This window comes from Hemitrygon akajei, chromosome 22 (assembly GCF_048418815.1).
Source record: "Hemitrygon akajei chromosome 22, sHemAka1.3, whole genome shotgun sequence".
In the NCBI taxonomy this organism is placed as follows: domain Eukaryota; kingdom Metazoa; phylum Chordata; class Chondrichthyes; order Myliobatiformes; family Dasyatidae; genus Hemitrygon; species Hemitrygon akajei.
In genome coordinates, this window is record NC_133145.1 from 57,079,750 (window position 1) to 57,107,353 (window position 27,604).

The following is a 27,604-nucleotide window of genomic DNA, read 5'->3' on the forward strand; positions in this document are numbered from 1 at the left end:
TGTGCAGTACATATGCTCATATTCAAATGCTCACAGCACATTCAGTTACGGCATCGCAGGGATGTGTACTTAGCCCCCTGCTCTACTGGCTATGCACCTATAACTGTGTGGCTAAGCACAGCTCCAACACCATATACAAGTTTGCTGATGACACCACTGTTGTGGGCTGTATCAAAGGGGGTGATGAATCAGCATACAGAAGGGAGATTGAAAATTTGCCTGAGTGGTGTAATAACGATCTCTCACTCAATGTCAATAAAACCAAGGAACTCATTGTGGACTTCAGGAGAGGGAAACCAGATGTCCATGAGTCAGTAATCAGCAGAGCATCAGAGGTGAAGCTGGTCAGTAACTTTAAATTCCTGGGTGTCACTATTTCGGAGGCTTGTCCTGGATCCATCATATATATGTTATTGTGAAGAAAGCACAACAGCGCCTCTACTTCATCAGGAGCTTGCAGATGTTCAGTATATCTTCGAAAACCTTGATGTGTGGTGGAAAGTGTGCTGACCGGCTGCATTACAGCCTGGTATGGGAACAGCAATGCCTTTGAGTGGAAAATCCTACAAAAGGAAGTGGATTCAGCCCAGTACATCACAGATAAAAACCCTCCCAACCATTGAGCACATCTACATGAAACATTGCTGTAAAAAATGCAGCATCAATCATCAAAGATCCTCACCACCCAGGCCGTGCTCTTTTCTCGTTGCTGCCATCAGGTAGAAGATACAAGTGCCTCAGGACTCACACCACCAGGTTCAAGAACAGTTACTACCCCTCAACCAGCAGACTAGTGAACCAAAGGGGATAGCTACACTCATTTAAGGACTCAGTTATTATTTCATGCTCATTATTTATTGTTATTTATTTAAATCTGCATTTTCACAGTTTGTTTATAGTTAACAGTTCCTGATATTTACACTTTACAGTTACTGTTCTATAGATTTGATAAGTATGCCCATAGAAAAAGAATCTCAGGGGTTTTTTGGTGACATGCATGTACTCTGATAATAGATTTTACTTTGAACTTTATCTAGTCCATCTGAGTATTAATTACTGCTCAAACACGATTGTTTCATGTTCTTGTTTATAGTCTTTGTCCTCAAGACTCCAATGCAGTTTTCTGTTCTTATGCTTACTGGCACCATAGACCCTCTCAGGACAGAACTGCTGAATCCCACGCTGGCCTGATGAAGCTTCTATTTTGGTCAAATATTCCAGGATGCTCTACAGGTTAGTTACATCCATAGCTTATTATAATGTTCAGTATGATCTTTGAAAATTCTGCCATTGACTGCCGCAAGCCTGGCTGTGAAAGAAGGAGGGTTGGGCACAGGGCTAGCAACTTCATCCCGTAAAAACCCAGAGCTACAGAAATGCCAGGTGTAGCCCATCTTTGAAGATGAGCTACACCTGGAGAAAACTTGAAAGGCTGGCCCAGACGAGAGGACTCTGGTGAGGCCTATGCCCCAGCAGGTGTGATGGGCTTAAGAAGAAGAAGAAGAGTCCTGAAGAAGGGCCTCAGCCCAAAGCATCAACTGTTGTTCATTTCCATGGATGCTACCTGACCTGCTAAGTTCCTCCAGCATTTTGTATGTGTTGCTTTGGATTTCCAGCATCTGCAGAATCTCATGTGTTTAGAAGAAGATATTCTTTGAGACCAGAATGTTTATTGGTATTGTTTGAATGCAACTCAAATAAGATTCTTATTACAAAACACAAATTAGATTGTGGTTTTACGGTTCATATTATTCTAGTTCTTCCGTACTAATCTATCTACAAACTACATCTGCACCTAACAACTTCCTATTATACATTAACTTTCTCCTAATGTGGTTATCATCCTGCAGACGGTGGCAATAGCTATTTTATTGTCACAGATAACACATGTACAGTTCAATCCTCTCTTTCTTGAATTTATTTATTTCATTAACTTGGAGATACAGCATGGTAACTTGCCACCCATGTGCCCACGACGCCCAATTACACCCATAGGACCAAATTTCACAAGTACTGGCTAGCCTGTAAGCCTTTGGGCTGTGGGAGGAAACTGGAGAACCCACAGGAAACCCACACAGTCATTGGGAGAATGTCACTTCTCAAAGACAGCAGGGGGAATTGAACCAAGGTCACTGGTGCTGTAATAGCGTTATGCTACCCATAAGCATGCTGCCCAAAATCGGTGGAGAAGTTAAGCCATGGTCTTAATGAATAGCAGAGCAGCCTTGAAAGGCTAGATGGCCATCAGTTCCTATCTACTACTTTTCTTCACTTCTTTGATTAGACGTGAATAAGTACCACCAAAAGGAACACACAGTTAGCAAAGTATACTTAAAGTTACTCACAAATAAACACTTCAGAATGAGCTGCAGTAAGGGCCACTGCAATGAAGATTATTCGCATTGAAATGCCCCCTCATGACCTGTGGAATGGAAGAAATTTGTGCTCAGGCCAAAACAATTCATAAGCAATTGGTATAAAATGCAAAGCCAGGATTTGTTCGTGTTCACTCAAAATGTTGAGGTAGCATTTCAGATGCACATCAAATTTTTGAAAGTAAAACTTCAAGAATGTGTTCTACAAATGTTTTGCAAACAATAAGAATGTTTTCTAGAAAAAGCTCAGCTCTTGCGTCAGTAACAACCAATTATGGAGTAATCCTTAGATTAGCAATTGATTCCAGTGGCATAGAAAGTTATTTTTAAAACGCGCAATGCTTGTTGATAATGTTTCAAGAACTCTTTTTTTCCCAATTCGATAGGATTCTGGTTGAATTTCACATGTTCAGAAGGTAATGTTTGTCACAAGTTTTCCAAACTATCAGCTGATAAGAATTCAAATGTTCCAAAACTGAAAAGCTTACCTAGAGTCCACAGACCCCTTTCTTAATGGCATTGGGTCATTGGCATAAGAAAAGTTGGGAACCCGTGCTATAGGGATTTCTTTGTACTCTGAAGCTGGAGAAATCAGATCATTCTGAGTGGAAAGTAAGGGGCAGAAACCAGAATAACCCCTCCCTCCCCTCCATTTTTTTTCTTTCTAAAGGGTCTCAGCCTGAAACAGCAACTGTTTATTCCCTTCCATAGGTACTGCCTGACTTGCTGAGTTCCTCACTCCAAACAAGAAAAAAATCCACAGATGCTGGAAATCCGAGCAACACACACAAAATGCTGGAAGAACTCAGCAGACCAGGCAGCATCTATGGGAAAAAGTACAGTTGACGTTTTGGCCCAAAAACAAGGGGCTCTTAAATGTTTAAACTTTTTGTTTAATTTTTTATTTCAATTTCTCTAGATTTTCAATGTCTAAAGTTTCAAAATCAAGTTTATTATCACTGGCATATGTCGTGTAATTTCTTGTTTTGCAGCAGCAGTAGAGTGCAATACATAAAAAAAGGTTGCAAAAATAAATAAAAAGTGCAAAAGTTGAGACCCTTTATCAGGACAGGAAAGGACGGGGCAGAGGCCAGAATAAGAAGGTTGGAGGTGGGGGCAGGGGGGGAAGAGGACGAAGTACATGCTGCCAGGTGATACATGAGACCAGGTGAGAGGGAGGGGGATGAAGTGAAAAGCTGGGAGACGATAGATGGAAAATGACACCGGCTGAAGAAGGAGGAATCTTATAGGAGAGGAGAGTGGACCATGGAAGAAAGGGAAGGGGGAGCCAGAATGGAGAATGGAAAAAGAGAGAATGGGGAGTAGGGGAAATCGCTGGAAATTAGAGAAGTTGATATTCATGTCATCAGGAGACTTCCAACCTGATGGTAAGTACTCTTGATGTCCAGTTGTATTACAAGAGATGCAGTACTCACTTTGCACAGAACAAGATCCCATAAAGAACTATATTAATGACCACGCAATCACACTTACTCATAGACTGAAGGATAAATATTGATTACTACACTTGGGTATTATCACCCCACACCCTTCCCCCAAATTTTTTCTTAAAATCACCTCATCTTTTACACCCACCTGAAAGTGCTGTACTGCTACTCAAAACAACAATTTCTCATCATGTGAGACAGTGATAATAAATCTGGTTCTGATAAGACCCCAGTTCAATACCCCTCATCAGAAATGGCAGCACTAACAGAGCAGCACTCCCTCAGCATTGCATTGTAGAGTCATGAAGAAATACAGCAGGAAAACAGCCCTTCAACCCATTCCACCCTTGCCAACCAAGGTACCCACCTAAGTTTGTTCCGTACAAAATGCTGGAGGAACTCAGTAAGGCCAGCTGCATCCAATGAAAAGGAAAAAAGAATCAACATTTCAAGCTGAGATCCTCAATCAGGACTTGCTGAGTTCCTCTAGCATCTGTAGGATCTCTTGTGTTTAAGCTAGCCCCATTTACCTGCATCTCTCTCAATCTTTCCTATCCATATACATTCTAATCCAAACGTCATTGTTGTACCTACCTGTCTGGCAGCTCGTTCCGCTACTGTTCACAGTGCTAATCATGATTGCAGTGCTAGTTGCAGTTCAAACCAAATCATCAAATTCAGTGATGACACAGCAGTGGTTGTCCTCATCAACAACAATGACGAGATGGCGCAGAGTGGAGGTAGTGCACCTGGTAGAGTGGCGCAAGCACAACAACTTGAGTCTCAACATGGGCAATACCAATGAGATGATTGTGGACTTTAGGAAGGTGCAGGCTGACCATTCCTTACTGCACATAAACAGCTCCGTGGAGAAAGTTAGGAACACCAAGTTTCTGGGAGTGCACATAACAGATGGTTTCACCTGGTTCCTCAACACCACCTCTTTGCCCAATAAAGCACAGCAGCATCTCCACCTCCTGAGGAGATTGAGGTGAGCAAGGCATTTACTCCCCCCTCCCACCTATTTCACCCAATTTTTACAGGAGCACTATTGAGAATGTCCTGACCAGCTGTGTCACCACCTGGTACAGGAATTGCAAGGCATCTGATCACAAGACCCGGCAAAGGATTGCTGACAGGATCATCAGGGTCTCTTCTCCACCCATCAGATATTTATCAGGAGTGCTGCACACATCAGGCCCTTATCATCGTCAATGACCCCCACCATCCATCCAACCAATTGTTTGACTCTCTATCATCAGGCAGGAGGTACTGTAGCATTAGGACAAGAACTGTTAGGATTGAAATCAGATTTTTCACCTATGCAATAAGACTACTGAACTCCCTGCCCAGGTCTCATCACGTATAAAGCGCCAGTAGTGTTATACCGTTTACTTTTTAAACTGGTGTGGTAAATGCACCTTATTATTTGTCAAGCCAATCATGGATTCAAGTAGCTAATTCTTCCTCGATCCCTTGCAATCCAACCTTCCAAACAAGCCTACCATGCAGGATCTTGTCAAAGGTCTTGTTGAAATCCATATAGTCCAGGGGCTCCCAACCTGGGTTCCACAAACTCCTTGCTTAATGGTATTGGTCTATGACATAAAAAAGGTTGGGAACCCCTGATGTAGACAATATACCCCATAAGGTCTAGGCTATGGGTCACAACTATCTTTAAGGGCATTGGAAATTAACCCAGCTCCTATCATCCCTACAACACAAAATGCTATCTTAAAACTAGATGAAAACACACAAATAAAGAGTGATGTTCCAGACCCACAATGAAGGTCCAAAATACCTTCTTAATATGCTGATCTCTATAAGTATGGGTGTTGTGTTGGCACATGGCCTAGTGGATAAGGCATCAGACTAGTAACCTGAAGGTCACTGGTTTGAGCCTAAGCTGAGGGAGCGTGTTTGTGTCCTTGAGCAAGGCACTTAACCACAGATTGCTCTGCGACGTCACCGGTGCCAAGCTGCTTGGGTCCGAGAGGGGAAGGCTTGCAGCTTGGGCAACTGTCGGTCTTCCATACAACCCTGCCCAGGCTTGTGCCCTGGAAAAACCTTCCAAGGCACAAATCCATGGTCTCACAAGACTAACAGATGCCTATATAAGTATGGGAGGGGAACTAGGTTGGCATGAGATTGGCATGAATTAGATGGACCAAAGGGTCTGTTTTTTGTGTTGCAATCCTCTGCGACTCAATTTAAGCATTAATGTGTGGAACAGATAAGTAATAAGTAATTTAGAAAACATCTTTTTATTAAATATATAGTGAAGCTGCATAGATACAAATTACATTGTTAACAGATGTACTTTTATATTGAGCAACAAATCACTTAAAATTTACTGCTTTAATGCTGGCTTTCCTTTCACATTATCTTAGAAACAATATAGTGTGTACAAAGTGCTGCATTGTAAACAAGTTTACCAGAAGGCTTAGGAGCAGAAATAGGCTATTCGGCCTACCAAGGCTGTTCTGTCATTCCATCGTGGCTAATTTATTATCCCTCTCAACCCCATTCTCCTGCCTTTCCCCTGTATTGTTTAGCACCCTTCCTAATCAAGAACCTATCAGTTTCTGCTTTCAATGCACTCAGTGACTCCACAGCGATCTGTGGCAATGAATTCCACAGATTCATCACCCTCTGGCTAAAGAAATTCCTCCTCATCTTTGTTCTAAAGGAATATCCTTCTAGGCTTTGCAATCTGGTCCTAGACTCCTCCACTATAGGAAACATCCTCTCCACATCCACTCTATCGAGGTCATTTATTCCCATTCTCATAATGCATCTGCATGTGTAATTCCCAACACGTTTGTTGCTTGCCTATTGCCCAAGGGCAATACAAAGTACAAAAGGTCCAGGACCAGTGATAAGTCCAATTCTGATTCCGTTGCTCCAACCTCTGGAGCAGATGTACTTGGTAGCAGTTTTAAAAATGGGTATGAAATTGGAGAGGTAGTAGAAACAGAAGTAAATAAAAGTTAAAAGGTAGTTTTTACTGATTAAAAAGTTCAGATGTGACTCTAGAGTTGCTCAATTATTTACACTCAATGCCTTGATAAATGAAGGTCAGTGTGCCACCTGTCTCCCTGCGAAGCCACTTTCACTGTACTCTTAGGCCTCCTGTTCCACTACGCTCCCCAGGGTGCTACCATTCAATGTACAAGTCCCACCCTGATGTAACAGATACTATGAATAAATATTTTGGTATTTAAATTGTAAATTTCATTAAGTAGTGAATTCCTTGATGTTGACTCACAGGAAGTTCACCCTCGCAGCATTATTTATTTGTTGGAATATTGTAAACAATTCTCCAAACTGTCAGATAAATTCAGTAATTAAAAAATACCAACCAGAACTACTTATATTACAAATATTTGTATGATAAGACCATGACATAGGAGCAGAAATATGCCATTGGGCCCATCATTTGTGCCCGCCATTCCATCATGGCCCATTTATTCACACAAGACATTCTGCAGATTATGGAAGTCGAGAGCAACACACATACACAATGCTGGAGAAGTTCAGCAGGTCAGGCAGCATCCATGGAGAGGAATAAGCTGTCGACATTTTGGGCCAAGAACTTTCGTCAGGACTGGAAAGGAAGGGGGAAGAAGCCAGAATAAGGTGGGTGGAAAGGAAGGAGTACAAGCTGGAAGATGATAGGTGAAGCCAGGTGAGTGCAGGAAGGGGGAAATGAAGTAAGAAGCTGAAATTTATTATCCCTTTCAACCCCATTCTCTTGCCTTTAATTTAATCACTTTAGTTAACTTATAGTACATACAATTACTGATCACTTCTGGTAGTTCATAATATTCTCTCTTGGTCTGGCTGCAAGACCAAAGTGTGGAATAAGTACATCCTCAACATTAGTTTCATGAATGATCCTAAAAGTATTTGTAGCTGACTGAGGCACTGGTTTACAGCTCAAGTACAAACAGTTGGATTACCATTAATATATTGGATTGTCTCAATTGTTCTTTTATCAAATAAAAGGTTAAAACCGTACCCACATTAAACATATTCTCAGATCTACTCAATTTTATGTAAATAACTTGATAGAACATGCTGTAATGCCCAGTGTTACTGAAATTTCTGTAAACATTTACAAGTCAACGGGAAAGAAAATTCACCTCGGTCCAAGACTATAAATGCAAACTATATTATCCTCTGCTTTGATATCACACATGAAATTTGGAACAAATTTCACGCCCAGGGAGATTAAAATGAGCAGAATATTAATTTTCAAAAAGATGCACCCTACTTTGTACAAATAATAGACATTAACCATACTTTTTGTTTTAAATCCCCTTCGAGAAGACTATTTGTTAAGACTCGAAGAACATATACTTTTCCCAACAGGCTAGATATTGCCTTCATTGCTCCTCAACCCAGCCCTTCAGCAAGAAGCCCACCCAAATTATTCCTGTAAATAACTGGATGAGAGAAAGATCTAATTTATTTTCAAAGAAATTGCCCACCTATCTAGTGGAATGGTATTAAATTCCTGGAGATTGTACGTGCCCTGTTCATAAGACAAAATAAAGATCAACATGGAAAGCCAGCACTCGTCATCCCATGCAAAGTTACCATGGAGAAATTTCTGTGGTTACAGTTACAAAGTATGGTCCCAGAATAAAACATGAAACTAGCATACATGTATTTCTCACTTGGGGAAAAAAATGGATAACAACTAACAGCCAACACATTTGAAAAAGGCAAGTTGCAACTGGCAAGTATAAAGCTGTTCTCCAAGAAAATAAAAGGGTTGAGGAAAGTTGAAATGTATTTAATAAAGTACCACATAGCTTTAGCAGACTTTGTTTAAATTCATTCCTTGATACGACTCTCTTTTTGGACTATTTAATTCTGTATTTCTTATTGCAACCTATAGTAATGTGTTGCACTGTACTGCTGACACAAAATGACAAATCTCACAACCTATTTCAGGTGATAATAAACCTGATTTCAAATCTGGGATTTGTTAACAAGGTCAACATTTGTCAGCCTCTGGTTGATGTCTATATGGCTCAACTCATGGGATTAAAGGGCTGTAGATATCTCTAGATGAAACCGACTGAGGGACAGAAAGCTAGAGAAGTTATTTTTCCCCGGTCTGCACGGGAAGATTCACAAAAGGAGCCAACCTTTTGCACGGCCAAAGCAATTTACAATAATAGAATTCAAAACCTTATATACTCTAACAGAGAAAATGCTGGAGCCAATTTGAGCTCAGCAAGCTCCCATATAAAACATCTTCATATTGGCCAACTATTCTCTTGCTCTTCTGCAATGTAATGACATCTCTACTCAAGGAAGAAAAAAATGTAACAAGCTATATGTACTGCTATAGCCAGTGTTACTTCACAATCAGCTCTCATTTCAACAGGGCATGTTAAATATGCATTCTCATCTCCACATTACCATTTCAACAAACTGTAGATTAAGAAGCAATACAGCACAGTGATAAAGGATTGTCCTTCCTTTATGTAATTGATCTGTAGTTTGGTAATTCTCTTCTTCTTTCTTCCATCCAATTGCAAATGCTAGTTCCTGCATTTAACGACCCTTGCTTCCAGGGTACTTGTGGTTGAAGAGGCTGATGCCAGCTTTAGAGGCACTCTGTTTCACCTTGTTCAGCGTGGTCTTCTTAATGGCAGCTGGGGGGACAGTTTCCTGGTCTGCAAGAGACTGGAGCTCCCTAAACAGAGAAAGTTATAAACTTCAAATTCTAAGTAAAATTTATTATCAAAGTTCAGGCTATGCAGCATCCATGCCAGGACCAGTAGACTCACAACCTGTTTCTTCTCCCAAGCCACCAGCTGGATCAACAACTTTTTTTTTAATGTAGTTTCTAAAAATATTTTTTAAAAACATTTTTATGATCAGAAAACCCTGCTGGACATCATGAACTCAAAGTACTGCAGGTCTACCCTACCAGTGAGTTGCTCATTCGTGGAAAAACTGAAGGAGCTGAACTTGCTGGGGTTCATGCTGCTGCCTGCATCAGGGAGGCACGAAGTCGGTGTGCAAAGGCTGTGTACAGCTGAACAGTGAGTGATCGACTTAATTGTTTTTCTTGTGATCACAAGACCCTGTCAGACATTGTTATGTGGAATGCTGCAAGTCCAATTTGCCAATTTATTGGCGGACTGGGGAGATGGATGGCAGGGGGGAGCTGCATAGCCTCAGTTGTAATGAGGACTAGCCCTCAAGCCGCTGTATCGCCTGTTGACAGATGCCTGGGAGAGAGGCATTGGAATCAGTGCGCTCCATTGGAGGCAGGGTGCGCAGCACCCAAGCTGGGGTCAGTGCTGCCCCCCAGTGTTCACTCGGCAGAAGCACTGTGTTTAATTGCAGACTGCTGCAACATTCATGGACTCAGGGTCTTGGACTATATTCTTCTGTGAGACTGTATTTTACTGATATCTTGTATGTGCCTGCTGTCATATATGTGCTATACATACCTTGTGCTGTGTGTGACTGTTGGTACTGTGTTTTGCACCTTGGCCTCAGAGTAATGCTGTGTTGTTTGGCTGTATTCATGGGTACTCATGTAAGGTTGAATGACAATTAAACCTGAACTACAACAACTGAACTACCACCACTACATACACATTACCTAGCGTCACTTTATGTACACACACTCAATGTATATAACAATTACTTGTACATTGTGTTTTGTAGTATTTCTTTCATATTTCTATTTGTGTTCTTTATGCTTATGTTTTTTAATGCTGTATCACATCCAGAGTAACAATCATTTTGTTCTCATTTACACTCAATGCACTGAAGAATAACAATAAACACTCTAGAATCTTGAATGTTACCATACACTACCTTTTCTTGTAGGCATTTACAGGAAATAAAGAAATACAAAAATATTTCTGAAAACACTATATATAAACAAAGATCCTTTCAGAGGAACTGTCCTGGGTCCAGCACAAAGAGAGCACCACAGCTCCTCTACTTTCTTAGAAAGTTGTGTAGATATACCACGTCATCTAAAACTTTGAGAAACTATTAGAGATTTGTGGTGGAGGGGATATTGACTGGTTGTATCACAGGTTGGTATGGAGACACCAATGCCCATGTAAAGAAAATCCTACAAAAGGTAATGGGTACAGCCCAATCAAAAATGGGTAAAGCCCTGGAAATAACTTGTAAACGTGCAGCTTGGGTGGTTGATGGTTGGCTGAGCTGTTCTCCGATCTTGGCAATCCATTTGCAAATGTTTTGTCACCAAATGATGATATCTCCTTGTATGGCAATGAAACTTTTGCAAATAGATTGCCAAGATCAGGGTAAGATCATTGAGCACATCTACACAGAAAGCTGTCTCAGAATTACAGCATTCATCATTAGGGACACCCAAAATCCAGGCCGTGCTCTCTTCTCGCTGCTGACATCAGGAAGGAGATAGAGGAGCCTCAGGATTCACACCACCAGGTTCAGGAAGAGTTATTACTCCTCAACCAACGGGTTCTTGAACCAGAGAGGGTAACTTCACTCACTTTCAATGATCCTTCATCTCATTTCTCAGTATTTATTTATTATTATTTCTTTTGTTTTCTCTTTCTTTTTATATTTGCACAGCTTTTTTTTGCATATTGGTTGTTGTCCATCTTGTTGGGTGCGGTCTTTCACTGATTCTATTATGTTTCTTGTATTTACACTGATTTCCCGCAAGAAATCTCAGGGTGACAAATATAGCATGTACATATTTACTTTGAAGACTGACAAGCAATCCATGTGCAAAAGACAAAATTGTACAAAAAAACCCCCAACAATTTGAGTTGTAAAGAGTCCTTGAAAGTGAGGCAAAATCAGTTCAGTTGTGTTGAGTGACGTTATCCAGGCCAGTTCAGGACTCCGATTGTTGTAGGGTAGTAACTGTTCCTGAACCTGATGATGTGGGACCTTCTGTACCTCCTGCCCAATGGTAGTACTGAGTAGAGGGCATGGGCTAGACGGTAGGGATCCTGAATGATAGATGCTGCTTTCTTGTGGCAGTACTCCTTGTAGATGTGCTCGTTAATGGGGAGGTCTTTGCCTGAGTTGTACTGTATCCACCACTTCCTGTAGACTTCCAGCCTGGGGGGGGGGGGGATCTCATTGAAACCTACCGAATGTTGAAAGGACTAGATAAGGTAGATGTGGAGTGGATATTTCTAACGGTGGGGGTATCCAGAACGAGAGGGCAGCGCCTCAAAATTTGAGGGGCGACCCTTTAGAACGGAGTAAAGAGGTTTTTTTTTAGCCGGAGAGTAGTGAATCTGTGGAATGTTCTGCCACAGTCAGCTGCGGAGGCCAAGACTGTGGGTATATTTAAAGTGAAAATTGATAGTTTCCTGATTGGTCAGGGCATCAAAGGTTATGGTAAGGCCATTTCTGCATTGCAGGGGAATCTTTTTGCATGGTAGGGGAATTAAGGGTTATGGGGAAAAGGTGGATAGATGGAGATGAGTCCATGGCCAGAATCAGTCATGATCTTATTGAATGGCGGAGAAGGCTCAACGGGCCAGATGGCCGACTCCTGCTCCTATTTCTTATGTTCTTATGTCAAGGCAGGTATATGGAGTTGAGTGGGATCCAGGATCAGCCACGATGAAATGGCGAAGCAGACTGGTTGGACTTGAATGGCCTGATTTGCTTCTGTCTTATGGATTTTTACATGGTAATTTCATTAATCAGAGCAGGGTGTTTGATATGTAGAATTCCCACAACAAGCAGGAAGACAAGAGACTGCAAGGACTCTGTTCCTTGCTTTCAATGAAAAAACATTAAGAGGCAGGGCTAAAGAGATGCCAGGATTCTAGCAACTCAAGCTAAACAAAATTAGACCCTCAGAAACCAAAGACCTGAGAACTAATTTCATTTATGCGAAGTGTTGCCTTTAATTGGTTAATAGAACATCAGCAGTAAACAAGTTGCTGCTGGTCACAGATTAGGTTCCCTTAGTCAATAACTGACACACTCAATGATTCCATTTAGAACTAGAAAAACCAGAGAGATATTTTAAAAGATTTAAAGATTAGCTTTACTTGTCACACAGACAGTGAAATGCACTGTTCGTGTCAATGAACGACACAATCAGAGGATGTGCTGGGCGCAGACCACAGGTGTCGTCATGCTTCCAACACCAACATAGCATGGCCACAACTCACTAACCTGTACGTCTTGGGAGGAAACTCATGTGTCAGACAGAACATACAAACTCCTCACAGACAGAAGGGGCAATTGAACCCCGATTGTTGGTGCCGTGAAGCGTTGTGCAATACAATACTGTGCTGACCCAGGGTGAGTGAGAGTTCAAGAACTGGAAACGAAGTCCAATCACAACTTAAATATCATTTACTGCCACTGATTTGTTAAATTCTTGTTTCAAATGCTGTCTAAAGGGTAAAAACAGACACAGACGAAGCTGTATGCATCCATATATGAATAACACACAGACGGACTTTGACACACCCCCCCCCCCCCCCACACACAGACAGAATATACGCACAACACACAACCATAGATAGAATACACACACATACACACCTCGTTCTTATACAGGAGGCTTCAACGGCATCGATAAGGAGACTGCGGAATCCCCCGCTCTCCATTAAGTGAAGGGCGTGGATGGTCGCACCGCCTGGTGAACACACGTTATCTTTCAGCTGCCCAGGGTGCTGCTCAGACTCCAGCAGCATCTTGGCTGCTCCCTGTCAACAGAAGACAACAGAATGAATTCCTCACTTCACAAGAAAGCTCGTGACACAGTGGAGATTTCAAATTCAAAAACTGCAAAGCCAGCTGCTGTGGATTCCACTGAACAGTCAGCAAGTTTATTTATTTTATTTTATTTAGCGATACAACACGGAGTAGGCCCTCCTAGCCCTTCAAGCAATGCCGCTCCAGCAACCCGACAACCTGATTAACACCGTATGATATGGGAGCTGAATTAGGCCATTTGGCCCATTGAGCCTGCTCTGCCATTTCATCATGGCTGATCCAATTTTCCCCTCACCCCTAATCTCCTGCCTTCTCCCCATATCCTTTTATGCCCTGATCAATCAAGAATCTATCAACCTCTGACTTAAGTATACCCTCCACAGCCGCCTCTGGCAATGAATTCCACAGATTTACCAGCAAAGAAAGAAATTCCCCCTTATCTCCATTCTAAAGGGACACCCCTCTATTAACCCTAACCTAATCACAGGACAATTTATAATGAGTAATTAACCTACCTCTTTGGACTGTGGGAGGAAACCAGAGCAGCTGGGGGAAACCCATGCATTCCACAGGCAGTACAGAGACACCTTACAGAATGGAACTGAACCCTGAACTCCGGAACCACGCAGCACTGTATAGCGTCACGCTAATCGATACACTACCGTGGCATAATATGCGATTGTAACAGTAACTGAATTCATAGAAGACTTTTACAATGACTGGCATTATCAACAGCTAATCAGCACTTTGGCTGATGGAAGGTTGCTTTTACTGTCAAATTTATGATTGAAACTTATCCATGCTTTTTATTTCCCCAAAGCTAAGCTTATTGCAATAAAGATGAGCATAAATCTGATGAATTCAGGTTAATAACCAGAATGCTACTGTGGCGCCTTAATCTTTAAGTACTTCATTTGCTGAGGGGGAAATCACTTTCATTCTACCTACTTAGCGAAGTGGTTTAAATAGAAGAGCTACAGTATGTGAGATTAATAAGTTTAATTTATTGACTGCCTTAGCCTCAGCTTTCAAAGCCAGTTAAAGGTGCAATGTGATTTACTGACCATCCAACGCTTGAGCACCAAGTCGAACTGCTAATCTACGAGTGAGACCCATCTTCACACCACCATCTGCCAAGGCATCAATAGCTGTGAAAGCCTGGAATAAAGATACAAGGATTAACCCACTTGGCTTGAGCAAATGGCTAAACAACTAAGAATACACACGTGCACACACGCAATGCTGGAAGGCAAATGTGATGTTAGCATTCATTTCGAGAGGACGAGAATATCAAAGCAAGGATGTAATATTGAGGCTTTTTAAGGCACTGGTATGGCCTCACTTGGAGTTTGTGAGCAGTTTTGGGCTCCTTATCTAAGAAGGATGTTGGAGAGGTTCACAAAAAATGATTCCGGGATTGAAAGGCTCATCATACAAGAGCATTTGATGGCTCTGGGTCTGTACTCACTGGAATTCAGAAGAATGGGGGGGGGGGGGGGGAGGGGGTAAGAATCTCATTGAAACATATCGAATGTGAAAGGTCTCAATAGAATGGATGTGGAGAGGATGTTTCCGATGATGGAAGTGTGTCTCAGAGGACAAAGGGATGTCCTTTTAGAATGGAGATGAGGAATTTCTTTAGCCAGAGAATGGTAATTAGTGAAGTTCATTGCCACAGGCAACTGTGGAGGCCAAGCATTGGATATACTTAAGGCAGAGGTTGATGAGTTTCTTCATTAGTCAGGGCTGAAGGGATACAGGGTGAAGACAGGAGATTAGGGCCGAGAAGGAAATGGATCAGCCATGATGGAATGGCGGAACAGACACGATCAGTAAATGGCCTAATTCTGCTCCTATATCATATGGTCTTAACTCAACAGTTCAGGCACAAGATTCCTCTCAAAAGATGCTGCCTGACTTCCTCAGTTCCTCCAGTATTTGTGTGTGGTGCTCTGGATTTACAGCATCTGCAGAACCTCTTGCGTCTGTGATTATGCACACATCTTGCTGTTGGGATTGTTTTTCCTACTCTCATTTATACCCACCCAGCCAGGGATTCCGCAGATTCACTTGTGCTTCCTACCCTTTACCCATGACTCAGCTAAATCAATAAATATGAAGACATTACAGGAGCACACAGTATCACGTTAGCACCTTAGGACACTCAATTGTCATAAATCCTTTCACAAGAGTTTTTCCTCAAACAAACCTTGACAGCAAGTCATAGAGAGGTATACAGGTGAAAAACAATGGGAAAGGGGGAGGAGGAAGAGAGATGGAGAACTGCAAATGGATTTCTGATCTAGGCTCAGACAAGTGGAAAGTGATAAAGCAAGCTTGCAGAGGCCCAGAGGTTGCTTAAACTGCAACACAGTTATCTACACCCTACGTGAAACAGCAAACACGCAGCTTTCTTCTCATTACAACCATCGGGGAGGAGGTACAGGAGCCCAAAGACACACTCAGCATTTTAGCAACAGCTTCCTCCCCCCTCACCATCAGATTTCTGAACACTCTGTGGGCACCACCTCACCATTTGCATTATTTTACTCCGTTATTCGTTATGTACCCTGCCGTATGACATGGGCAATCATGTCTTTCCAGGACCAAGATTGTTCTTGGCAAATTTTTCTATAGAGGGATGGTTTGCCATTGCCTTCTGGCCAGTGTCTTTACAACACGAGTGACCCCAGCCATTATCAAGACTCTTCAGAGACTGTCTGCCTGCTGTCAGTGGTCGCATAACCAGGACTTGTGACATGCGTCAGCTGCTCGTACGACCATCCACCACCTGATCCCATGCTGCGTGTGACCCTGATCAGGTGCTGCAAGGGTGACCTGCAGGCCAGCGGAGGGAAGAAGCGCCTCACACTTCCTTTGGTAGAGACATGACCCACCCCTCCACCCAAATTTTATATTTCTTGTTGTAACCTCTTGCATTTTATGAGTAACACTGTACTGCTGCTGCAAAACAAGATACTTCATGATACATGTCATGGATAATTAAGCTGATCCTGATTCTCTGAGAATTTTGAAAGCAAAGGAAAGGCTTTGCCATCCTGGAACCTGTTACGACAGTGAACACAGTGGTAATGGGCGAGAGGCACTGCTGCAGTCTGTCTGATGCCCAAGTTTACAGTGGCAGGGCAATGAGAAGAGGCTTGCAGGTGCCCCTGTTTTTCAAATGTTCGCTTTACAACATCTCGCTGTTATGAAAGACCTACATTAGTAGCTGTTTTCGCTAACCGAAGCGGATTTTCGCTTTTACAAAAAAAGATGCCTGCTTTACACATGTGTTTACCCCGTGAAAAACTACCATGACCGTAAAGCCTTGTGCGGGCAGTTGTGTGCGCATGTGTCTACGTGCCGATTTTTTTTTCTCCAAATCAATTTTGGCTCGCTGTCTTCCTGATTTTGATAAGAGAAACTACACTGTACATACAATATTTCTACTTTATATAGGCTGTATATTTATCATATCATTCCTGCTTTTACTATATGTTAGTGTTATTTTAGGTTTTATGTGTTATTTGGTATGATTTGGTAGGTTAATTTTTTGGTTCTGGGAATGCTCAAAAATTTTTCCCATATAAATAAATGGTAATTGCTTCTTTGCTTTACAACATTTCGGTTTACAAACGGTTTCATAGGAACACTCTACCTTCGGATAGCAGGGGAAACCTGTATTGCCTGTTGCTGTCTCCAACTTTTCAGTCACCTGCAGTTACACCATGGCCACAGCCCTCCCCAAGAAGGCAACATCCTTCATGTTAGATTGGGCTGCAGAATTATGATTTTTCTTGTAGTTTGAATTTCTTGTCTAACTACAAGAAAAGTGCCCGTTTCATTTGTATATAACCACCAATATACATGTAATTATACAGTTGGCTTTCCAGTAGTTACAGTTGCATCTATATTTTTCTGGAAACTTCTTGGTTTCAGTGGGGGGGGGGGGAGGGTGTCATATTACTTGAATCTAGCTATCTTATTGGTTAACTGCTATCAATGGGGGTGGGGGTGGAAATACATCTGTCCCAAAGGAGGTGCAGCACCTGTTTAACCCCCTCCCCCCATCCTTCTTATTGCCCACTGCTGCCAGGCAATCTCTGAAGGGTATTGATAATGGTTGGGAGCGCCGGCCTTGAACAGACATGGCCCATAAGGTGGCAATGGCAGATCACTTCTGTAGAAAAAATTTGCCAAGAGCAATCACTGTCATGGATAGAAAAATCAAACAATTGAAGAACTTCAGATTAAAGACAGGTAGAAGACCATGATTGCCCACGTCATACAACATGGAACATACGAATGATTTTATCAATGGAACTTCTGTTATCTCTAATCTGATATGAGGAGACTACACTGCTTTTTGGTCTTTCTTTGTCTCTCAGTCTGCCTCTTCCCTCTTCTCCTTTGCACTTAAAACACTTAATAAAATGATCGAAAGCAACAAATTTACGGCTCATTCTTGACTTCCAAAGAATCTTTTGGATCGCAAAAGCATCAGGATCCAACACATGCCCCATTCTCATAACTACCATTGGACAAGAGGTAAAAGAGCATGAAGAGCCATGCTCAACGATTCCCCTCCACATTCAGATGTCTGGAAGGTCTACAGACCCGTGAATCTCATTATTCCTCTTTCTAGCCCCCCTCCCCCCACACACTTGTACCCATTTCCGCTCAATGATTATCAGCTTGTTAACAAGTCACAACAGTCTCTGTACTTACATAGGCAGGGCCACTGCCGCTGAGGCCAGTGACTGCATCAATCAGCTCCTCTTCCACCTCCACACAGAAACCAACACTGGCCATCAGCTGCTCCAGCAGGTTCCCATCCTCCACCTCTGCGTGCGTTCCTGTGGCGTACACCGTGGCGCCCTCTCGCACTACCACTGGGGTGTTAGTCATTAGACGGATCACTTTGGGAAACTGGCGCACAACAGACAATTTCTGCAAAATCAAACACCTCTCTCAGTAAACGAGTGGCCAGATCACCACGGGCCAGCATTATCACCAACTGTGCTGGACTGGCAACAGATGGCTGAAGTTCATAAATACCACCACATTATTCCTTTTTTTTTTGCACCATTTATTTTTGTAACTTATGGTAATTTTACATCTTGCACTGTATTGCAACCTTCATAAGTTATAGTGTGTTATGTGCCGTACCTTCATAAGTGATCATGTGTTATTGTACCCAGTTCAGAGAAACATCTTGTTTCTATATACATTATTTGGTTATATACATGTATAATCGGTAAATGGCAATAACCTTGACTTTACTTAACAAAACATTTCACGTCAAAGTAACACACCAAAAATGCTGGAAAGACTCAGCAGGTCAGACAGCATCTATGGAGAGGAATAAACAGTCAACATTGAAAATGAGACCTGATGAAAGGTCTCTTTCTGAAGCATCAACTCTATAAGTGCTTTAAAAAAAAGACCCTGATCCACAATTACATTGCCATTTCAGTAACTACATGAACATGATTAATTTAAGAGTTCCCTTTGAGAGAGAGCCTAACCTTCTCGATGGAGCTAATTGTGACACCAGCAGCACACGACACAACCAAGTGGCGATCTTCAATGTCAGGAGCAATCTCATCCAGCACAAAAGGGATAATGGGTGGCTTAACAGCCAGGAACAGTACATCACTCTTCTGAACTGCTTCCTTGTTGCTCGAGGTAAAATTGACGCCCAGTTTCTACAAAATGAAATTGGAACAAAAGCAAGAGTACTGATATGAAAGAACATTTCACATTGTAAAGTGGATCTTCAGATCTCCTGTAACATGCACTGCAAAAGCCTGTGATCAAAATCACTTCCCTAAAATACAATTGCTATTATATCAACTGATTTTTAAACATTGATCCCACGAACACTACCTCAATACATTTTTACTATTTTGCACACTTTTTTCCACTAATTACTGAATATTTCTTATTGTAACTTCTGTGATTTTTACATGTATTTCACTGTAGTGCTGCTGCCAGACAACAAATTTCACAACATACGTTATTGATAATAGCCTCTCAAAGTCCAACTCTACGTGGTGGAAATGGACAAGGCCGGTCAACAGGGCTCTGGTGAAGTTCTATAGGTCAATACCCTGTACAGTGGATGCAGAAGCTTTGATGAACACCAACCATACCATCGACTTTGGACGTTGGAGACGGGAAGTCATCGATGGCCTACGCTTTACTGGGAGCTAACAGCCCAAGAAGTTAGTGATAATAAACCTAATTCTGATTTATCATGCATGAATCAGTGTTTTCAAATATCACAACTGAAGGCTATACCTTATCTTTTGTTTCCTTGATAAACTGAATTTTGTTTTAGAGATAGAGCACAGAACAGGCTCTTCCAATACAACGAGCCACACCACCTATCAACCTACCCATTAGCCCTAGCCTAATCACAGGACAATTTACAATGTCCAGTTAACCGACTGTGGGAGCAATGCTTACAGAAAGAACGTACAAACTTCTTAGAGGATACTGGAATTGAACTGTAATGCCCCGAACAGTTATACCATTACAAAATGGCACTGGAAAGAAGGCATGGCAAAGTTAAGATGGCGCAAAACAGCAACTCCTTTGCTTGCATCTTCGGAAACAGCTTTATTTCTATCTTTGATATCTCTTTTTTTTTTCCTTTTCAGGGTTCTTCTGAAGACCCTGACCTGGAGTTACACTCTGACTTCAGTTCTTGGCAGGAACGGGACCTGCTCGCAGGGCCTCACGACCGGCCGCCTTTTGAAATCCAGAAGACGAGTGCGCCTTCAGGGTTCTGGGGATTTGTGGCTCTGGGGACGTGCTGATTCTCAGCCGGTGCCCCTGACCGAAGCGTCGCAGAACACAGTGGGTTAGCTGCCGGGGGTTGTGCACCCCTTTCAGGTGCTGACTCTCCGGGTGCAGAGCTCAGAAAAAGCGACGCAACAGACTTTTAACATCGTAAATCAGCGAGTTGTTCGTTATGTCTCCCCCGTCACTGTGAAACAGGGACACCCCTTTTTCCCTTGTTAGGGAGAGAGAGAGAGAGCCTGTGGTATGTCAAATTACCGGGTGTACGAGTAATCTTTGGGGTACTGCAAGTCTGTGTCTTTATGCTTCGCTGCACATTGAGACCGTGTTTTTATTGATGCTTTTTTGGGGGTGGGGGGTGTTGTTACCTTGCTGCTGCTTGTGCATGGGGAGGCAGTGGGGAGTGCTTAGGGGTTCTAATGTTGTAACTGTCATTCATTCTTTGGGGCATTCCTCTGTTTCTGTGGATGTTTGCGAAGAAAAAGAATTTCAGGGTGTGTGTTGAATACATTTCTCCTGACATTAAATGCACCTATTGAAACCTATTGAAAATAGTTAAGTTGAAAATTACACAGCCTTCAGCTTAAATCCAGGAAACATTCACAATCAAGGTACAGAACTGTAGGTTGATGTAAGTGATATCTCCGAGCCTCCCTTTCATTCCTGACAACATTCTTGAAAGTTGGCTGCAAATCAGAATCTGCCTCCCTTTCTTAATATAAAGCTTTATTTGTTACACATACACTAAAACATTCAGTGAAATGCGTCAATTTCACCAACGATCAATACAGTCCAAAGATGGGGCAGGGGGCAGCCTCCAAGTGTCACCATGCTTCCGGCACCAATGTAGCATACCCGCAATTTTACAAACCTGAGCACGAACATCTTTGCAATGTGGGAAGGAACTGGAAAACCGGGAGGAAACCCACGCGGATCACGGGGAAAACATAGACTGTGGTGGGGATTGAACCCCAATCACAATCGCTGGCACTGTAAAGAGTTGTGTTAACCACTACACCGCTGTTCTGCCCGATATATGCATGAATAAGTAAGTTCAGTAAGCCTCGAGAAAGAAAAAAAGACTTTTTTTTAAACCACTTACTGCCTGTTAACAGAACGGGCAGTACAAAGCACTTGGAATAAAAATCCTTAAGCACTAGATCACTAAATGAACTGCGAGGGGGAAGGACATGTCCTAATGGGTTTCCCATTCCGTTACCTTATCACAAAATGTGCTGATATTGGAGACGGTTCAGAGGAGGTTCACGAGAATGATTCTGGGAATGAAAGGGTTACAATATGAGGAGTGTTTGATGGCTGGGCCTTTTCTCACTGGTGTTTAGAAGAATGAGGGGGGATCTCATTGAAATCTATTAAATATTGAAAGGCCTAGATAAAGTGGATGTGGAGAGGATGTTTCCCATAGTGGGGGAGTCTAGGACCAGAGTGCACAATCTCAGAAAAGAGGAACGTCCCTTTACAACAGAGATTAGGAGAAATTTCTTTCGCCAGAGGGTGATGACCCTGTGGAATTTATTGCCACAGACAGCTGTGGAGGCCATGTTGTTGAGTATATTTAAAGTAGAGGTTGATAGGTTCTTGATCTGTCAGGGCATCCAAGGTTATAGAGAGAAGGCTCGAGAGGGATAATAAATCAGCCATGATGGAATGATGGCGCACACTTGATAGGCCGAATAGCCTAGTTCTGCTCCTATGTCTTTTGGTCTTGAATAGCCTGGCTTTTAAATAAGTGTAACTGTACATCTTCCTTAATTAGGAAGCAGATAAGCCATCTATAATTCTACTCCCCTTGTGCTGTTTTTTTTAAAAAAAAAGGTATTTTCTTTCTTTTAAAAAAGTATCTCCTCTTACCCCTTCTTTTCTTCTAACCTCCCTCTGGTTCTTCTCCTCCTCCTTCCCTTTCTCCAATGCTCCAGCTCTCCTCTCCCATCAGATTCCTCCTTCACCTTTTCCACCCATCACCTCCGAGCTTGTCACTACATTCCCCCCCCCCCCCCAGAACCCATCCACCTTCCCCTTCACCTCTCACCCACCAGCCTGTACTCCTACCCTACCTTCTTATTCTGGCTTCTCTCCCCTTCCTTTCCAGTCTTCACAAAGGGTCTCAACCCGAAACTATAACTATTTATTCCCCTCCATAGATGCTGCCTGGTCTGCCAACTGTCTCCAGCATTTGTGTGTATTACTATGGATTTCCAACATCCGCAGAATCTCGTGTTTAGAAATTCCTTTGCCCATGGTGTGGCAAATCTTTGGAATTCTCTGAAGGCTTAAAATGCACAAAGCATTTGAAGACTCTCAATCATCTAGGCTGTAGCCCTCCATCTCTAACACCTCTCCAGTTCTTAATGCACTCAGTCAGGCACCATCCTTTGCTCCCGGCACCCTTTCCAGCTTGGTGACTTCCTTAATTAGTAAGCACTGTCCTACTCATGACTAGGAGGCCAAGGACAGCTCTAATGCTATGTTTATGGTTGTTGACATCACTGTTGTAGGCCGAATCAAAGGTGGTGACAATCAGTATATAGGAGGGAGACTGAAAATCTGGCTGAGTGGTGCCACAACAACAACCTCTCTCTCAATGTCAGCAAGACCAAGGAGCTGATTATTGACCTCAGGAGGAGGAAACCAGAGGTCCATGAGCCAATTCTCAATGGGGCATCAGAGGTAGAGAGGGTCATCAGCTTTAAATTCCTCTGTTATCAGTTCAGATGATCTGTCCTGGGTCCAGCATGCAAGTGCCATTTCAAGGAAAGCACAGCTGTGCCTCTACTTTCTCCAAAGTTTGCAAAGATGTGGTATGTCATCTAACACTGTGACAAACTACTCTAGATGTGGGGTGGAGAATATACTGACTGGTTGCTTCACACCCTGGTATGGAAACAATAAAGTCCTTGAACAGAAAAAGCCTACTAAAAGTAGTGGATACAGCCCAGTCAATCACGGGTAAAGCCCTCCCCACCAATGAGCACATCTATAAGGAGCGCTATCGCAGGAAAGCAGCATCCATCATCAAGGACCCCCCACCACCCCAGCCATGCTCTGTTCTCTCCACTGCCTTCAAGAAGGAGCTACAGGAGCCTCAGGACCCACACCACCAGGTTCAGGAAAAGTTATTACCCCTCAGCCATCAGGCTCTTGAACCACAGGGGATAATTTCACTCATCCCAACACTAAACTATTCCCACAACCTATGGACTTGCTTTCAAGGACTCCTGATCTCGTGTTCTTGCGTGGGCGGGGGGGGAGCGACAGAGGGAGGGGGACAGAGTGACTGTCAGCATTCTGCAGATCAGCTCATTCAGAGAACGATAAATATTATTTTGATTTCTGCACTGCTACAGAGTTTTGATTTCCCTTTTGTTTTGCATTTATTCTCGTTCTAATAAAGTGTTTTCTTGTGGCCTTGAACATCTGTGTCCTCTCCTTTGTTTGCGAATACATATCTAAATACCCTGAGCTGAACTAGGAGAGAATACATAACAAATTTTAAAGCAATTTTCTTTTAAAACAGTACAGACCTTTCAGCCCATGATATTGTGCTGACCTTTTAACCTACTCTAAGATCATATGTGGGGACATTAAAATAGATTTTGTGCAGGACTGGTGTAAACAGATACTTGATGGTGAAGACAGGCGAGTGGGATCAAAGGGCTTGTTTCAATGCTCTATGAATGTTTGAGATAAAAGAATACGAATTCCAAAAATACTCAAAGGGAGGTTCCTTCAGGTTGTTATAGCCGGGGGTGACAATGGGGTCAAGCTCCCACTACCTATTAAATACTCCCAATGGCATGCTCCTCAAATAGCCTCTGACAACCAAATCCAGCTCTTGGCCTTCACGTGTGGCTTAGCTACTAAGCCCAGCAGAATGTTTATACTAACAGGGGAAGGGGCAAAGGCAGGCTACTGGCACCTTAAAACCAGTTGTTTTGGGGCAGGTGGGGCTCGTCAGGCATGGTTGGCAGCTCATCTGGGAGGGAAACTGATCTAAAATCCCCACTACACCCTATGAGTGGCTATACCCACTCATGAGAAGGCTTCAGGAGAACCCCCCCCCAGGACACCTCACTGGAGTTTCCAGCTCGCGAGCTGTAGTCCCTAAGGTAGTTCAACGTTGAGTTCAACGTTGACTGGCAACTCTTGCAATGCCACTGGAGCCAAACCGTTCCTTTGGATTCATCAGCTGCGTGTTGAAACGGGGCGCCTACTGCATGGGCAACAGCTTGCTCTCCATTTCATACTGCCCTGGCTTGCATACTGGGATGTAACATCCATAGTCAACCCCAACCAACAGACGGCCTCACTCAAAGGGAGAGACTGAGTTATTGCTTTAAGTCAATGAACTGGGAAAAGTTAAAGATGAAAAAAAATTCAGCCAAATTAAAAACAGAATAGTTTGAAATGGAAACATGCATAGGCCCAGCAACAGAGCTTTTAGTAACAAAATAGTTGGTCCTTTTGGCTCAACATTAAACTTAGATCTCAGTGCTGCAGTATCGATGTGGCACCAGGCAAGCTGTATTCATCCAATCATGCCAGCAGTGAAACTCTTATGTTACTGCAACAGGGCCCAGAGCCAACTCCAGACGTAAATCTCAGCCCTCAGTGATTTCAACCAGACAAGGCTGCTGAAATATCGATGCAGTGGAAGCCAACCATTGTTTAAAAAAAACCAAGCTAATGGACAACTGTGTCCACGTGAGTGGCCGAGTCTGCGGCTCCCTCAACGAGCTCTTCTTCAACCTCAGAACCCACAAAACTTTCTTGTTCCCAAAGGACTGCCAAAGAGATAACAGAGCAAAGAGAGTCCTACCCTCAGGCCTCCAACGGTGGGTAGATCAGGATCTGGTGAACTTGCTATAATCTTGTGTGCAGCCAGGACCCCTGAGGAAGAAAAACAAAAAATTTACAAAAATGAAGTCCTGGTAAATGGAATTCTCAATTGCAATCAGGCAACTTGCTTTAAAATCACGTTTCTGTTTCATTTAGACCATAGACTGTAAGACATACAGTTGCAAGAAAAAATGTGAACCCTTTGCAATTATCTGGTTTTCTGCATCAATTATTCGTAATATGTGGTCTGGTCTTCATCTAAGTCACAATAATAGACAACCATAATCTGCCTAAACTAATAATACTCAAACAATTGTAATTTTCATGTCTTTATTGAACACATTGATTAATCATTCACAGTCCAAGTAAGTGAACCCTTTTACCTTTTACATCAATTTAATGCAGACAAGTGTGAGGTGCTGCACTTTGGGAGGACAAACCAGGGTTGGACTTACACAGTGAATGGTAGGGCACTGAGGAGTGCGGTAGAACACAGTGGTCTGGGAATATGGATCCACAATTCCTTCAAAGTGGTGTGGGAAGAAGTTAGTGTAATGGGAGCTTTATGGCACACTGGCCTTCATAAATCAAAGTATTGAGTACAGCAGTTGGCTGTTATGTTGAAGTTGTAGAAGACATTTATGATACCTAATTTGGAGTATTGCTTGCAGTCTGGTCTCCTACTTACAGAACGGTATCAATAAGGTTAAAAGAATACTGAGAAAATTTACAAGGATGTGGCCAAATCTTGAGGACCTGAGTTATGGGGAAATGTTGATAAGACGAGGGCTTTCCAGTAAAAGTGAGCCTAGGGCAGATTTGACAGGTATCCAAATTGAGGATCTAGATGGGGTAAACGCAAGCAGGCTTTTTCTTCTAAGGTCGGGTGAGACCAGAAGTAGAAGACATAGATTAAGGGTGAAAGGTGAAATGTTTTAGGGGAATATGACGGGAACTTCTTCACTCAGAGGGTGGAATGAGCTGGTAGCAGAAATGGTGGATGTGGGTTCTATGACTAAGAGGTGGTTAAATACCAGGTGCGTATGGAGGTTTATAGCGCTGAGGGACAGAGCGAGAGATGGAGGAGGACTCGATGATGATGCCCAGACTGTTTGGGAAGAATGGTGGCCAAGAACACAGTGGAAGTGACGGAATACGAGAGACTGATTTAAGGTGCAGGAGATATTAAGAGGACAAAGAGACAACGGACGAGGAGACAAAAATCGTAAAAGGGAAGGGTGAGAGATAGGATAGACAGAGAGGTTCAGGTGGCCCGAACAATGGAAGGGAGATTGAAGTCAGGGTCAGAGCCCAGAAGGAGTTCGGACCTCAGTGGACCCGTGTGTTTTAAAAAGAGAACAACGTTACCTTGGTCTGATTTGCACTGGAAGAAGTTATTACTGTTCTTTTTGGACATGGTACAGATGGAACTGGAAATGATGAAATAGTAAACTGGTTAACATTAACACGCGTATGAAACTTCCCTGTGGATCAGCTCATCCCAGATCTACCAGGGAAATCTGACCTGTGCCTTGCACTCACCTGCGGCCGTGAATCCACGAGCCAAGGCGAAGGCCAGCTGGCCCGCTCCAATGAACCCAACACTCATCCTCTGGATGCACAGGGCGCTTCGAATCGACTCGGCCAGTCCCGGTGACAACAGGGCAGCGGCTGGAAGGTGCGCTTAAAGCCCCCAAGCCACAGGCTGTGAACACCTCCCCGAAATACCCCGTCCGGTCAACGTGGCTCGGAGCAACCAAACCTGCTACCGGCCGACAGCCGCACCCGCCAATGGCATTGCGAGTCGCAGCCAGAGCCCGCCCACCCTGCTTGCCGTACACCAATGGAGAGCGAGCAGGGCAGGCAATCCTGCTACAGACACTCGGCATTGCATCATTCGACATCCTGGTCAAGAGCCGCGCGGAATATTGACTTTGCATTTGTTCCTTTCCGAAAGTTATACAGTGGGGGAAACAGGCCATTCGGCCCAACTTGTCCGTGCCGACCAAGGTGCCTACGTGAGCTACACGCACAAAATGCTGGAGGAACTCAGCTAGTCACGCAGCATCTATACTGGGGAAGAAGAACGTTTAGGACGAAGGGTTTATTCCGCTCCATAGATGCTGCCTGACTTGCTGAGTTCCTCCAGCACCGTGTGTGTGTTTTATTCAAGGGCGACACAGCAACATAGTGATTAGCACAACACCTTTAATTTCCCGCCGCTGTACGCTTGTGCGTTCTGCCCGTGATCGCGCGGGTTTCCTCCCACAGTCCAGTGTGGTTGGAAGGGCCTATTCCGCAATGTATCTTACTCAATCAATAAATTATATATAAATTGTATTTATGCCTACGTTGCCTAGTGTATTTGTATGCGTCTGGCCC

The 27,604-nt window shown here is 43.1% G+C and overlaps 1 protein-coding gene and 1 long non-coding RNA gene across 2 annotated transcripts; one reads left to right on the forward strand and one right to left on the reverse strand.

Moving 5' to 3' along the window:
• Positions 1 to 858: 858 nt before the first annotated feature.
• Positions 859 to 22,307, forward strand: LOC140714765 (uncharacterized). The gene is made up of 3 exons (XR_012095992.1): positions 859 to 1,233; positions 19,544 to 19,785; positions 20,224 to 22,307. It is a non-coding gene; the product is annotated as an uncharacterized lncRNA (long non-coding RNA).
• On the reverse strand, positions 6,072 to 26,993 carry LOC140714764 (pyrroline-5-carboxylate reductase 1, mitochondrial-like). The gene is made up of 7 exons (XM_073026314.1): positions 26,765 to 26,993; positions 25,203 to 25,273; positions 19,087 to 19,266; positions 18,287 to 18,508; positions 14,623 to 14,713; positions 13,382 to 13,547; positions 6,072 to 9,536 (listed from the first exon to the last, which is right to left on the reverse strand). The coding sequence occupies exons 1-7, from the start codon at positions 26,829 to 26,831 to the stop codon at positions 9,395 to 9,397; spliced, it is 939 nt and encodes a 312-aa protein (XP_072882415.1). The 5' UTR covers positions 26,832 to 26,993; the 3' UTR covers positions 6,072 to 9,394.
• Between the last annotated feature and the right edge of the window lie 611 nt (positions 26,994 to 27,604).